The sequence below is a fragment of the Camellia sinensis genome, chromosome 10 (genome assembly GCF_055761805.1).
Source record: "Camellia sinensis isolate YWXY chromosome 10, ASM5576180v1, whole genome shotgun sequence".
Taxonomy (NCBI): Eukaryota; Viridiplantae; Streptophyta; class Magnoliopsida; order Ericales; family Theaceae; genus Camellia; species Camellia sinensis.
This window is the reverse complement of record NC_138970.1, coordinates 96,389,301-96,403,236: the sequence shown is the minus strand read 5'-3', so window position 1 is coordinate 96,403,236 and position 13,936 is coordinate 96,389,301. Positions and strand designations below refer to the sequence as shown.

The 13,936-nt window shown below is 32.5% G+C and overlaps 1 protein-coding gene across 2 annotated transcripts; it reads left to right on the top strand.

Moving 5' to 3' along the window:
* The first annotated feature begins 1,092 nt into the window (after positions 1-1,092).
* Positions 1,093-9,187, top strand: LOC145801223 (uncharacterized). Of its 2 annotated transcripts, XM_082891896.1 has the most exons (7): positions 1,093-1,455; positions 2,053-2,304; positions 4,142-4,172; positions 4,698-4,763; positions 5,592-5,723; positions 5,879-5,995; positions 8,596-9,187. In XM_082891896.1, the coding sequence occupies exons 4-7, from the start codon at positions 4,746-4,748 to the stop codon at positions 8,704-8,706; spliced, it is 378 nt and encodes a 125-aa protein (XP_082748022.1). In that variant the 5' UTR covers positions 1,093-1,455; positions 2,053-2,304; positions 4,142-4,172; positions 4,698-4,745; the 3' UTR covers positions 8,707-9,187. The 2 variants fall into 2 exon arrangements, with proteins under 2 accessions (XP_082748022.1, XP_082748021.1); XM_082891895.1 differs by lacking the exons at positions 1,093-1,455; positions 4,142-4,172; positions 4,698-4,763; ... (1 more) ...; positions 5,879-5,995; positions 8,596-9,187 and adding an exon at positions 2,810-3,808 and having other exon boundaries at positions 1,842-2,304.
* The last annotated feature ends 4,749 nt before the right edge of the window (positions 9,188-13,936 follow it).

The window sequence follows — 13,936 nt, the reverse complement described above, 5'->3', positions numbered from 1 at the left end:
TAAATTTTAAAATGTATCTTATTTTTGAATTTGGTCAAAATTGCATTTGCTCAAAAACCTCTTAATGATTTTGTGTTGCTTGCTGCATCAAGAATAACTTCCCCTTCTAAACCTTCGTCATTCTTCGGCTGAAGAATTTTAAGATCTTGCATTCTCTACCGGGAAAGCTAGTGCCCGTATTTAAGTCTCATTTGGGAACATGTTTTTTTAGTAACTTTTTGATTAAAATATAATATAAAAAAACTATTATGTTTGGGATGACTTTTTATTTTTTTACGAAAAGATGTACAAAAAGTAGATAGAAAAAAGAATCTTTGACTTTTTGATTTTTTTAGTGACTTTTTGACTAAAACAATTACTTGTCAAACGAGACCTAAGATGCCCTCCCTTTACGCCAATTGGGTATTGAATAAGAGCTTTTGTCGCCTTTCCTTTGTCCTTTGACATCGAATCAGTTGGGCTAGAATCATTGGCAGAGAATGCCCTTAGTAACTTCCTTCATGAAGAATGCCCGAAACCATCTCCATTGAATAAATAATCTTCCGGATATAATTTTTTTTTCTCATGAAGGTGTTAGGGGTTTTATCCCTAGTCTCGAATAATTTGTGAGCACATGTGGTGTCACTACAAGAATTTACACATTTGGCGACCATTTTTGCCGACCAAAAAAATTTTGGTCGCAAAAAAATGATATTTGGCTACCAAATATTAAGTAGTCGCGAATGATCATTAATTTTGGCGACCAAATGTTATTAGTCGTAGAAGGTTATATTTTAGCGACCAAAAAATGAGTTGGTCGCAGAAAGTGGTATGTTTTTGCCGACCAACTACACATTTGGTCGCGAAAGGTCACATATTTTTTGGTGACCAAAAATTTGGTCGCCAAAAACTTATTTTCAGCAACCAAAAAAAATTAGTCGCCAAATTATATTTTTAGCAACTAATATTTTAGTCGCCGTTGATTGAGATTTTGCGACTAAAAAAATTTGTCGGCGAAGATAGCTTTTTTTGCGACTAATATTGTCTTTTGGTTGCCAAAAATTTGGGAGGGAAATTTAAAACATGGAGGGGGAAATGAAAATTTTTTGCGAGTAAAAAAAATTTCTCTCCATCGTACCATCTCCTCTCTCTCTCTCAGGTCTCTGCTAAAGCTCTTCAAACCCCTACCCTCTCTTTGCATCGGACACCAAATCCCAAACCCTCCTCTCTTTCTTTTGCAAAAACTCTTCAAAACCCTCACCCTCTCTCTTCTTTAGACCCCAAATCCCAAACCCAAACCCCAACCGGCATAACAATGAGTGAGAAGGAGAAGATGAACAAAGAAAATACACACAGACAGAGCTCTGAACCAGAAGAAAAGAACAAAGAAAGAGAAGTAACGACGGAGAGAGAAGGTGGCCGAAAGGAGACGGAAGAGACTTACGCACGCAAAGAACACTTCCACCCTTCAACCAGGTTTGTAGATTCAAACTAGGGTTTTGATTTGGGGATTTTCACTAAAAATCAAGGTTTTGATTGAGCAATTCGAAAATTCTGTAAAATTAGTGAACCTTAAGTAACTCTAGTTTAACAAAAAATTTGGTAATGTTATTAATTTTCACGAGTATCCAAAACACTGCGCACCAAAACACTCGTACAGCCCAAAAAGGGTCGCCGTTCGACCTTGTTTGTAAGCTCTGAGCTCTAGACATGGCTTCAAAGAAGAAACCAAACAAGGCAAAGCGACCCAGACAAGGCTTTGAACAGCTCGACCACTTCGATTCGCTTCCATGGAACTCTTCTCTCTCCAAAAACGACGACCCTTTCTCTATCTCTGTTGGCTCTAGCGAACTCGAGGGAGGTTCGATTAGTTTTCAATTTCAATTAAACGAAAATTTTGGGTTTTCATGCTGTTTTTCGTTATGGGTTTCTGTTAGTTTTTTTCACATGCTTCAGAATTCTAAACAGTTGAGTTCTTTTAGTTTCCTGCATTTTCTTGGCAACCAAACAGGGGTTGATGTTGGAAATTTTAAGAGATGATGATATATACATATTTTTTGGTTGTGAATGTAGGTTTTCTATCGCTTGAAGAGATTGATGAATCTGAGTATGGTTTGGAAATTCCTAAACCTGAGAGAGAAAACAAGAAACAAAGGACTAAAGAAAATAAAAATGAGAAAAAAAGGAAGCATAGTGAAGTGGAGGATGAGCTTGGTGGTGAGGTTGAAGCTGTAAGTGAAGAGAAGGATAATAAAGTGAAGAGAAAGAAGAAAAAGAAGAACAAGGATGCAAAGAATTCTGAGGAAAATGAAGAACCAACTGCTGGTTAGTGTTTTGAATTCTCTTCAATTTTTAATAATTTGAGTCAGAATTGTAATTCTGCTTATTTATTTTTTAGTAAATTTGTGGATTAGTATAAAATTTTGTTTGATTAGATTGAGGTTAAGGTTTCTTATAGATTTTGTTCTGAACATGTCAATGCTTTAGTATTTATCCATTTCTGTGCTAGATAAATCATAATTTGGTATATTTTTGTCTCTCTACATATTAATGGTAATTTATTGATCTTTGGGTTGGGAATGCATTTAAGGTTGACAAGTTTTGATCTCTTTTTTCATATATAAATGATTTGGTAATATTTTGGTTCTGATTCACTACAAATGTACTTGTTATGAGTCTGCCACTTATCAATTTCTGGGTCAATCTTAAAGTTAAGTTTATGAGATAGTGCAGACTGCTTCATAAAGTGATTAAATTTGTTAGATAGTTTGTATTTTGGATTCTGTTTGAACGAGTGATTTTTTTTTTTTACAAAATTAAATTGTGACAGAAGTCAGTGATCCCAAGGAGGATATTGAAGGAGATTCAGTTGATGAAGCTGAATATTACGCTTGGAATGAACAGAGGCTACTTCCCCTGCTTATGAAAGCAATATATAGTCTTGGGTTTAAAGAACCAACACCAATACAGAAAGCTTATATTTTAACATGCTTCTGTTCTGTCTATCATCGAAGCTAGAGTTTTGTGTGTATAGAGACCTAGCAACTAGGTGTGACAACTAAATTTGATTTGCCCTTATAGAAGATTGAGGGTACTATCTTTTCACCTTTGGCTATCAGTTCTATTCTATGATATATGTTGATGAACTTAACAATGATTCTTAATGGGACAATGGTAACATGTAATTAATTGAAACAGGTGACCATGGATCAATTTGGTTATGTGGCCTACATGAAGATGGGCTTACTATTCTGACAAATGGGTGTAGTTTATTAATTGCATGGAGAGGGATATCATTATAGTTCCCATGCTCTTACAAACCTGCTTAATTCCAAAGATTTTTGGGGTGCTTTCTCATAATTTGGTTTTTAAAGATTTTTGTGCTAAATATGTTTTATTCTTTCATGATAGTTTATATTCTTTTCTGCTAAAATCAAAGCATGTGCCATGAATCATTTGTGTACAAGGCGTACTCATTAGGATTAGAATATTTGATGGGATCATTCTCTTAGAAAAGTCATATGGAATTAGATGGAAAGGATTTTGTTAACCTAGATTTAGATAATTAATTTTATATATAGGACTTGGGAGTATATAGAATTTTAAGATTATTTGTAAGTTGTGGTACATGTGATTTTATGATTTTATTTTGACTTAATCTTTTGGCATGCTTGAGGTTGGCTTATGATGTTGAAGTTTCAATGAAGAATCTTGAAGATAAAACAATGTCTGATGAGGTTCAGAGAGTGAAGCATTGGTTTTTAAACAGAAAATGCTTTCTACTTTTACACAGAAGTGACCATGTTTACTTTTAACTACTATTTGTTGCTGATCAAAACCAAAAGAAAAATAAAGAAAAATAAGAGAGAGAGAGAGAGAGAGATTAAATTTATAACGGTTAACTTCTTTGCATAATCAATGACTTAGTGTGGATGCAAAACCCCATCTCTCTAACCTATTTTTAAAATTTTAAATGCTTAATCTTATAAAACTACCTAAACTTTATGAAGAATAGCAACTATTTTCATGTTTATTTCTTGTTCCTGTTTGTTGTTATGGTTAGAAAATTAGTTAGTTAGATTTTTTTGTTTTTTTTTTTTTTGCATTCCAGATTGCACCAGGGATAACCAGCGTTTTCTTCTTTTCTTCCTATGTTTTGCAGGCTACGTTCACTGACATTCTGAAACAACTTGGTATGCCTTCTTCATTCTTATTTGCTTAAATCTTATGTCAAGTCTGATGCTTCATTGAGTCGAGTCGAGTCGAGTCTATGAATCTAATTTAAAAGTGTCTGTGAAAGTTTAGATGATACTCAAATTCTATTTAGCAATATGTTGCATTTTAGTAATGAACATTGAAAAATGAGCCGAAAATGTTTCGTTATTCCAGTGGCTTAAATAATCCTTATGGATGTATTGCACTTCAATGGGAAATTAGGCCTGCTCTTGAATGGCCTAGGATTTATTAAAACAGTTAATTGACTTGACTTTGCAAACATCAAGTGGAACCTTGTTGGTCTACTTTACCCAAAAATTTCCACTCTCACACAAAGATATTTTACACAATTGTATGTTTCTGTCCCAACTTGCTGACCCACATGCAGAGACAGTTGGCACAAGGATGATCATCACTGATTTACCATTTTCTTAGCGCATGCGATTGGGTGACTTGTTCGTACTCAAATGGCAGTGATCCTTCTAACCAGCTTTTCCCTACAGGTCTTTAGCACTTGGAATTTAATTGAAGTTGCCAATGAAGTCTGATTCATGTTGTCTGGTCTCCTGGTAAGGCTTCAACTAAAGCTTTCCACTACCTCTTAGATTGCTCTCCTAGGATAACTTTATATTAAGAGTCATTATCTTAGTTTTACAGTGCAAGAGGTTTTGGTCCTGCACTTTCTTCGCCTTTGATGTTTGAATTGATCCTTCATTGTCCCATCTGGGTTAGATAGTGTTTTATGTCAATGATTACTATTAATCACAATAGCTCGATTTAGTTTGGTTTTTCAGGACAATTTGTTATTCATTTGGGTTAGACTTAGATACGCTCTGTTTGTTAAAAAAAAAAAAAAATTGCGGCTTATTTAGCTTAAAATAATGTGCTTAAACAATGCACTTCTAAAACAGGGGGTTTGGTTCTTTTTGGGTTTTCAGGTTTAAAAACTCAAATAGTCTATTTTTTTTTTAAAACTGGTTATGGTTCCCAACACTGACAAGTCTGACACTACTTGTTACACCGATTTCTCTGGGGCGCTCTTTACATATTGAGCATTATTTATCTCTCGAGATTTTTCATCCAGCTGGGGGTTGGATAATGTGAGATTTCTTTGGGTAGATCTACAGTGTTCAAATATAGAGGTTATGTTATAGACTTAGCAAAAAAATATAGAGGTTGTAGAAGTTTTATAGTTCCTCCAATACTTCTTATGTTGTGAGCCTTGAACTTATTCCTGTTGTTGATACTTGCTGCACAACCCACCTACCCCTGCAGGATGCCAGTGTGCGAGGCAGGGGCATGTGGGAAGTCATTGGTTGATTTGTCCTCTCATTTTTTGTAGGCTCACTTGAAAGGGATTAATTACACCTTAATTATTTATGTTTCTTGTTCTGCAGACAAGGCAAGCCTTTACACCAGAGCAAATAAATGAAGCATGTTATGTTGACATTAATTCCAACAAGGCTGTCTTTGACAGTTTGAGGAATAACCCAAAAGTGAACTATGATGGGATGTGCTTCGCTTACAAGGTAAATCCTAATCTTTTCACCTGGAACCCTGGCAGACAATTGAACTTCTCTGTCTTCCCCAAGAGTTCATAGATTGTTACAGGTGCCTGCCCAAAAAGCTTCGAAAAAAAGTTGTCTTTGTGCTGAGAATTTACTTGGTCTTTATTTGATTACAGTCCAAACATGCTCTGAAGGACAAGAATCAACTACTCATCCTAATACGTAAATTTCCAGAGGGCATTGCTGTTATTGATCTCAAGGATGCATACCCAACTGTCATGGAGGATCTACAGGTTTGTGAAATTTTTCTGCGTCCATAACATACCTAAATTAGATATATTAATTTTTTTCCTCCATTTTCTTTACCTTTTCCTTCTTATTTTAAAAATCTAATCAAATTTATGATTCAAATACAACATTTTCAAGAATTTGCCTTTGTTATTGGGTGATAGTTAAAACTGTATATGGGATGTTTAATCAATCAAACTGATGTTTAATTAGTGTGGCACGCAACCTAATCCAACCATCCTTTTTCAGTGCCTTTAGTAATCACCCCATTGGGAATCATATATATGCCAATGAAATCAGTTGCTCAATTATTCATTTGTGACTCATTAGGTGAGACGATTGATTAAAAAGTGTTCCATACTTTTTGATTGGGACAGTGGAGGGAAAAAACAAACAAAGAGTTATAGCTACATGTATGAGATTTGACTAAAAGAGTTGCATAATCCAATTTTGAAACATTTTTACATTCAATTGTCCAAACGAAGCCAACTAAGCTTTGTGTCCCAATTTAAAAAGGTCGGTTACATAAATTATTTTTTTGCTATTTTGATATGTAAAGAGCTATATTTTGTTGAGTTGATACATATCGAGAAATAAAAAATGTGTTTAAATATTTTAAAGCCTTGGATACGCCTTTGTAAAGGGTCTTGTTAACAACTTAATATGTTTAAATTTGTCTCACTTATTAAAGTGAATAATTAAAGATTGTCCAACTATTTAATACTTCATTAAATCAATACTCTTATTTTGGAAAATCTTCTCTAACTTTTCTCTAACTTCTCTAACTTTTCATCATCACTAATTTTTCATTCATAATGTTAATGAAAAATAATTAGGTTATCCCCTACCTTCCCCCCCCCCCCCCCTTTTTTTTATTTTTAATTTTATGAATAAGATGATTGAAGATTACTATATCACCCATTTTATTTTCACACCTTCAAATATTTCTACAACAATAATGCATGCTCATTTTGTTCCATGGCTAACTAAAAATAAAAAATAAAAAATCTAGAGAATGAATGAATCTACATTGCATTATTCGCGAATCATCCACTATTTTATGTATATCTAAACTCAAGTGCTTTCTTTGTTATTATATTTTTATGTTGTAGTGGAGCATAACATTTCACCCATATAGTTTACATAAAAATTTAAAATTTTCTATAATATCACACATTACATAATTTGTTTTTGTTTTTGTTTTAATATGTTGCAAAGCATTAATTTTTTTTAATATATATTACAATAGCCAAATTAACATTAGTCTTTGTTATTCTAAATATAAGTGATTATGATATTTACAAGTGTACAATTGAAAGACTAACTTAATTGCATGATTGAACACAAGATTGTTTTAAAAGAAATCACTTCCAAAAGTGGTCAACATGGAGATTCCTCTCGACTTGAAGCTTTTAGACTAAAAAAAAAGCATATTCAATCAGAAGAGGATCGATCTTTAAGCAAAAAATAAAAATAAAAATAAATATTCATGTAGTTCAGTGAATTTTAGTATCATGTTGAGTTCAGTGAATTATAGATAGTATTATTTTATAGATATGATAGGTCCTATATTTATACATATGGTTCGTACGTAGGAGGTAAAAAGAAAGGGGGATAAATATTCATGTATCATTTTCTTAGTCATCAAACCAAGACATACTCTCTGAGGATAGGGGGGTAAAGATGGAATTTACAGTTTAGTTTATGTTGACCAGTATAGAAACTTTAAACATTGTAATGTTCCACTGATCCAAGGATGACTAGTTAAACAAGAATTTGTGACTGTTCCATGGAAACCAAAATGTGATAGATAAGGCAAAAACGAGCTGGTTGGGGCAAAAAGTTGGAAACAGCCTGGAAACAATCCGAGATCGTAGCGGTCACCTCGGCCTAGATCAAACAAACTTGTGAAAGCAAGCAACGCTTCGATAGGACGCATTATTAGTTATGTAGGACATAAAAGTGTGACAAAGTAGGCAAAACCGGGGCGTTTGGGGTCCAAAACTGCTCTAAATTAGCTCCTCTCTATTTCTTTTTTTTCCTTCTTTTCTCTTCCTTTGGTGGTCTGCATGGTGAAGTATTGCATCAGTCAAGAAGGTGGACTGATCTGAAGCAATTTTGGTGGTCTGCATCAGATCTGTCTGGATGCTTTCGGTGGTGTGCTATATATGGTGGTGACTATCAACACCAATTCATAGTTTGTATTTATAGGTGACAGTCAACTATAAATACAAACTATTAATCATCGATGTATCAAATTTATTAGAGAGCTGCTATATATTATTTTTTGTTTTAAACATTTTTTTATATCACTGATCAATACATGCATGATAAATATAAAGTAATATATTAGTATTTGCATTTTCTAATACTTATCTCTAAATAAAAACGATTAGAAATAAAACTATCCAATAGTCACAAACTGGTTAAACGGGGAATTATGGCTCATCCAATTTATTCTATAGACATAAGAATGCTATTGTTTTATTTACAATTTGATAATGGTAGTCATTTTAATTTGCTAATGTGACCTTTGCTTTTCATGGACATTTTTCATTATTTGTCCAATTTTAACTGACATTATTTCTCTTTTTCTTTGGTACAGATAGATGAACTCGTGCACAAAGCTAAATTGTACAGGACAAATTGGCACTTTTTGTATTTTTGGAAGGATTATATATTTTTGTATAGATGTATATGGAAAATATTAGGGTAGACTAGTAGTTATATTTTTGGATGTGTGTGTATAGAAAATATTTGGTAGACTACTAGTTATATTTTTGGGTTGATGTACATGGATAAAAATTTAAAACATAATAACAAGTACTTGTTATGTGTTTAATTTTTATGCTAAATGAAATATGTAGTTTCGAATTATTTGCGGATGTAAACTTATAATAGTTGTTGACTTTAATTAAACAGGTTCAGAAATGGTTGATATATGGTTTTTGATTGAATGTTGATGATTCAATTTATTTGTTGGTTTGAATGATTTCTTCTTTTTACAGATTATATTGAATAAATTGGATGAATTATTATAAATTACAGGTTTATTTTGTTGGGTATTGGCGACCAAAATTTGGTTTGGTTTTTATAGTTTTGGCGACCAATTGATTAGTCGCGAAATGTCACAATTGGCGACCAAAAAAATTTTGGTCGCAGAATGTCACAATTGGCGACCATAATTTTTGGTCGCGAAATGTCCCAATTGGCGACCAAAACAAATTTTGGTCGCAGAATGTCACAATTGGCAACCAAATTTTATGGTCGCGAAATGTCACAATTGGCGACCAAACAAATTTTGGTTGCAGAATGTCACAATTGGCGACCAAATTTTTTGGTCGCGGAATGTCACGATTGGCGACCAAATTTTTTGGTCGCGGAATGTCACAATTGGCGACCAAACTTTTTGGTCGTTGAATGTGATAATTGGCGACCAAACTTTTTGGTCGTGAAAATATCACTTTTCGCGACCAAAGTGTTTTGGCGACAAAATAAATTAGTCGCGGTAATTAAACATTTAGCGACTAAAAATTTAGTCGCGAAATCCAACTTTTGCCGACCAACCACAATTTTGGTCGCGAATTACTTTTGCCGACCCTCAATTGGCGACCAAAGTAGCGACCAAAAAAATTGGTCGCGGATAACTTTTGCCGACCAAAAATTGACTTTTAGCGACCAATTTTTTTGTTGCCAAAAGTGTTAATTCTTGTAGTGTGTGGTCTATTGTTTTACATATATTAGATTGGATAACAAAAAGAGTCGGTTATGTTAGCTTTTATATTCCGTTTGGATTGGGGATTTGGTGAGAAAATAAACAAATAGGGAGAATAAAATTTCTTATCACTTGTTTGGATGATTAATTAGGTGAGTTATGGTGAAAAATAAAAAGAAATTGTGAGAAAGCCAAATCATATCAAACTTAAATTTTGTCTCTCATTAGAAGTTGTAAGATTTGGTGAGAAATCAAAATAACACGTTTAATCATATTCTATCCAAACAAAAATGAGAGAAATTACAATCATTTCTTCTCTTTTCTCACATAAATGAGAAATTTTAGGTTCTGTTTGGTAAGGGTTTTGAAATTTAATTCTACCCCATAATTTGAGTGTATTGTGTGGTTATAGCTTTAGAAAATTAATTTCACACTTACTTTTCAAAACATTTTTCAAAACACCTACTTTTCAATATAATATGTCACATCACTCAATTTAAACTCTTTTTAAAACTCATAATCAAACAAATTTTTCATACGTAAATCACAATTCTAAAACTCACAAACTCAAAATACAACTTTATTCTCAAATCATAATTCTAAAATTCTACCAAACGCAACCTTAATTTTTTTTTTTTTTTCCATCTCTGAATCTAAATGGAATGTTCACTTTTTTTTTTTTCTTTTTTTCTTTTTTTCTTTTAATGACTTTTTTTAAGTTCAAAAGTTAACTTTAAACTGGTGCCAAACACCAATGGTGATTTTTTTTCTTTTTAATATATATATATATATTGTTAGGGTTTTTTAGTGGTGATTGAGAGATTGAAACTAGACCCTGCAATCTGAGGAATCAATGAGAATGTTAATCTTCAAATTGCACAATCGATAATCAGTGGTGACGCCAAGAATTTTTATAGATGGGGTCACTCCACAAGCTTAAGTTCTGTAAATTTTATTTTTTTTTAAAAAAACTATATAATATTTACTTCGTTTGGTTTCCAGTTTTCAAAAAAGTTCAAAATTTTTTATTTTTCCGTATTTTGTTGTTTTTATAATTTTTCCCTTCTTATTTTAGTCTCTCTTTTTTTTTAAAAAAAAAGTTTGAAATGTATGTAACCTAAATGTATTTAAAAATTAAAATATTTATAAAAAAAATCTATAAAAAATTCAATAAATAAAAAAATAAAATATATATATACATTAAAATTTTGTATTTTTTGTATTTAGTGAATTTTTAAAATATTTTTTTTTACAAATATTTTACTTTTAAAACGTATCTAGATTGAGAGGATTTAAAAATTAACAGAATTGCTTAAAATATTTATAAAAAAAATTAAAAGCTCAAAAATTATTCTTAAAAACTGTTAAACTGTTAACCAAACAAAGTGATTCAAACTTTCCAAACAATAGGTGTCTAATGGGTGTAGACCACTACTTGATGGGGTCCCTTAATTTATTTATTTTTTTACTTAGATTAAACAATATTAAATAAAATATTAATAATATAAATAAATTTTTTAAAGGATTTCTTATTGCATGATGGGTCATGTATCCCATCAACCCTAAGGTGGAGTTGCCCTTCATCTAATCTATTACTAGTTTTGTAATGGAAAATAGCATTTGAATGTCACAAACTATGTTAACAGCCTTTTCATTTTTTTTTCTTTGTGGTCAATATCTCTTTTATATTCACTACAACAAAAATCACCTTTGGCGACTAAATTTTTAGTCGCCAAAAGTCCCTCTTTAGTCGCCAAAAGTGGATTTTCAGATTCAGCGACTAAATTTTTTAGTCGCCCATTTTGTCGCCGTACTTAGTCGGCAGAGGTATTGGCGACTAAACAAGTTTTAGTCGGCAAAAACAGGTGTTTCAGCGACGAAATTGATGGTCGCCAATAGTGAATTACACTTTCGGAAATTATACATTCAGCGACTAATATTTTAGTCGCTGATAGCCATGAATCGCCGACCAAAGTGATTAGTCGCCCAAAGCAACACTTTTGGCGACGACTAATTTTAGTCGCCAAAGGTATTCTGTGAAAAAAAAAAAAAAAAACCTTATTTCTTTGCATTTTTTGAGTTTCGAACCACTGACCTTTCACATTCTAAACCTTTAACCAAACACTTCCTCCACTATGCCACTATAACATCACATGAATGTATATGCAATATATATTATTTATATAGTATATTAATCGGTATTAATACAAAACTAATTATATAAATATAATTATTTTTATTCAATATAAATTATGTAAAAAATAAATTATTTATTAAAAAAAAATTTAGGCCACTTTTGGCGACTAAATCAATTATGTAGTCGCCAATTCTATGATTTTTGGGCTACTAATTAATTTGTTGTCGCTAAAAAAATATGTTTAAATTAAAAATAGCACTTTTGGCGACTAAATCTGTTTTTGGTCGCCAAAAACATCCCGGTTTGGCTACTAAATTGAAATTTAGTCGCCAATTCACTGTTTTTAGCTACTAATTTTTTTTTTGTAGCCAAAAACCTTCATTTTCAGCGACTAATCTTTTTTTGGTCAGCAAAAGACCTATAATCGGCGACTAAAATGGTTTTTAGTCGCTAAAACCATCACTTTTGGCTACTAAATTATTTTAGTCGCCAAAAACCGTCGCTTTTGGCTACCAAACAACCTTTAGTCGGTAAAACTGCTACATTCGGCGACCAACAAACAGTTTAGTCGCTAAAACCCTGGTATTCGGCGACTAATTCATTTTAGTCGGCAAAAGGCTTCATTTTTGGCGACTAGATCCAGTTTAGTCGCCATTTGGTCAACTTTCAGTGACGAAATTCTGAATTTTAGTCGCCATTTGTGCTTTTTCTTGTAGTGATTTCAAATGCTTCTAAAATGATTAAATGGAAGTCTAAACATAATGACCAAATGCGAAGTACAACATTTCCTAGATATGAGGTGACTGAATGAGTTGGATCAACCAGACAAATGACATTAACCTTTAGTAAAGAATGAGGGGTTTGGGGGTTATTTTTCTCCTAAACCTACTCTCTCCATAACATTTTAAGTTCAAATCATGGAGATCATCCTGTTTGTGGCTAGAGAGGGTGAATAGTTCAAATCCTAAGAGTTATTACCAATTAAAATTTATTAAACTAGAGTCATTTCTATTTGATATGCCAAGTTGAATATATCAATCAATCATACGGGCAACCACACAAACCATAGTAAGATTATCCACATAAGCGCAGCTGATCGGTAATAATTCACTATAAATGAAAAGTTATTACATATTCAAGACAGAAGGACTTACAATCCTAACTCAGTTAGCCTTTGATCTTGACGTTTTTCCATAAACTCCTCATTCGCTATCCACTCCTTGTGGCTCCGAAACTTTTAGACTGCTTTTAATCTAATAGTCAACCACGATCTCAACCAATCTCCACTTGACGTGGTTCTGTTACTCAAATGATCAATGAGTAGGTATGCAATGCACAATTTGTGTGGATTTTTCTATAAAAAAACTCTCAATCATGAAATATATTATATCTTTTGAAAAACATGAAGCACTCTTTAAATGGTTGAAGAAAGGTTTCTTGTTAAGGCTTTTGCTCTCCATAATGAGAATTTTTCTCTCAAAATTCTACAAAATATACCTAGCATGTATTCATAATTTCAGTAGGAAAAAATGCCCCAAGACAAAAAAAAAAAAAAAAAAAAAAAACCAAGCCCTTTAGATTTTTCTTTCCCCGTCAATCAGGTGTGTTCCTCTTCAGCTCACTTTGAGCTGGAGCCTCTAGAAGTTTCTTCTCCAGCAACTCTTATGGTTCATTCAACCAGGGCCTTCAGGTTTTGACTCTTAGTCATGTTTTCCACAACTCCAAAAACCTTCCATGACTAGAAACACGTTAAATAGGTCAATTGGTGCCAAGCCATATCCAAAAGATGTATATCTCATTTAATTTCTATGGGATCCATTTATTAGAAAATTAGGTACTTCAAAAGACAATTTATCATGAAAAAATTATTCTACTATTATATATATAAAGCAGTGGGTTGACATATCCTTATTTAAGCAAAAATGAATACAATTGTCATGCTACCATCTTCTTCATCAAAGAATAGTTGATTCAAGTAGTTCAATTCCTTCAAGTAAAATGAAGAGCAGAATTAATCTCAACAGGTCTGTTGAATTTTACTTTTTATGAAAAAAATGAAATCCTTTGGGTAGTTTTGTAGCTCAAAGAAAGATA

Bases quoted from the DNA above. Each gene is read 5' to 3' on its own strand.
- LOC145801223 (XM_082891895.1), top strand. From the start codon at position 2,016: ATGATGATATATACATATTTTTTGGTTGTGAATGTAGGTTTTCTATCG. The intron at 2,305-2,809 runs GTTAGTGTTTTG...AAATTGTGACAG, and splicing joins AAATGAAGAACCAACTGCTG to AAGTCAGTGATCCCAAGGAG.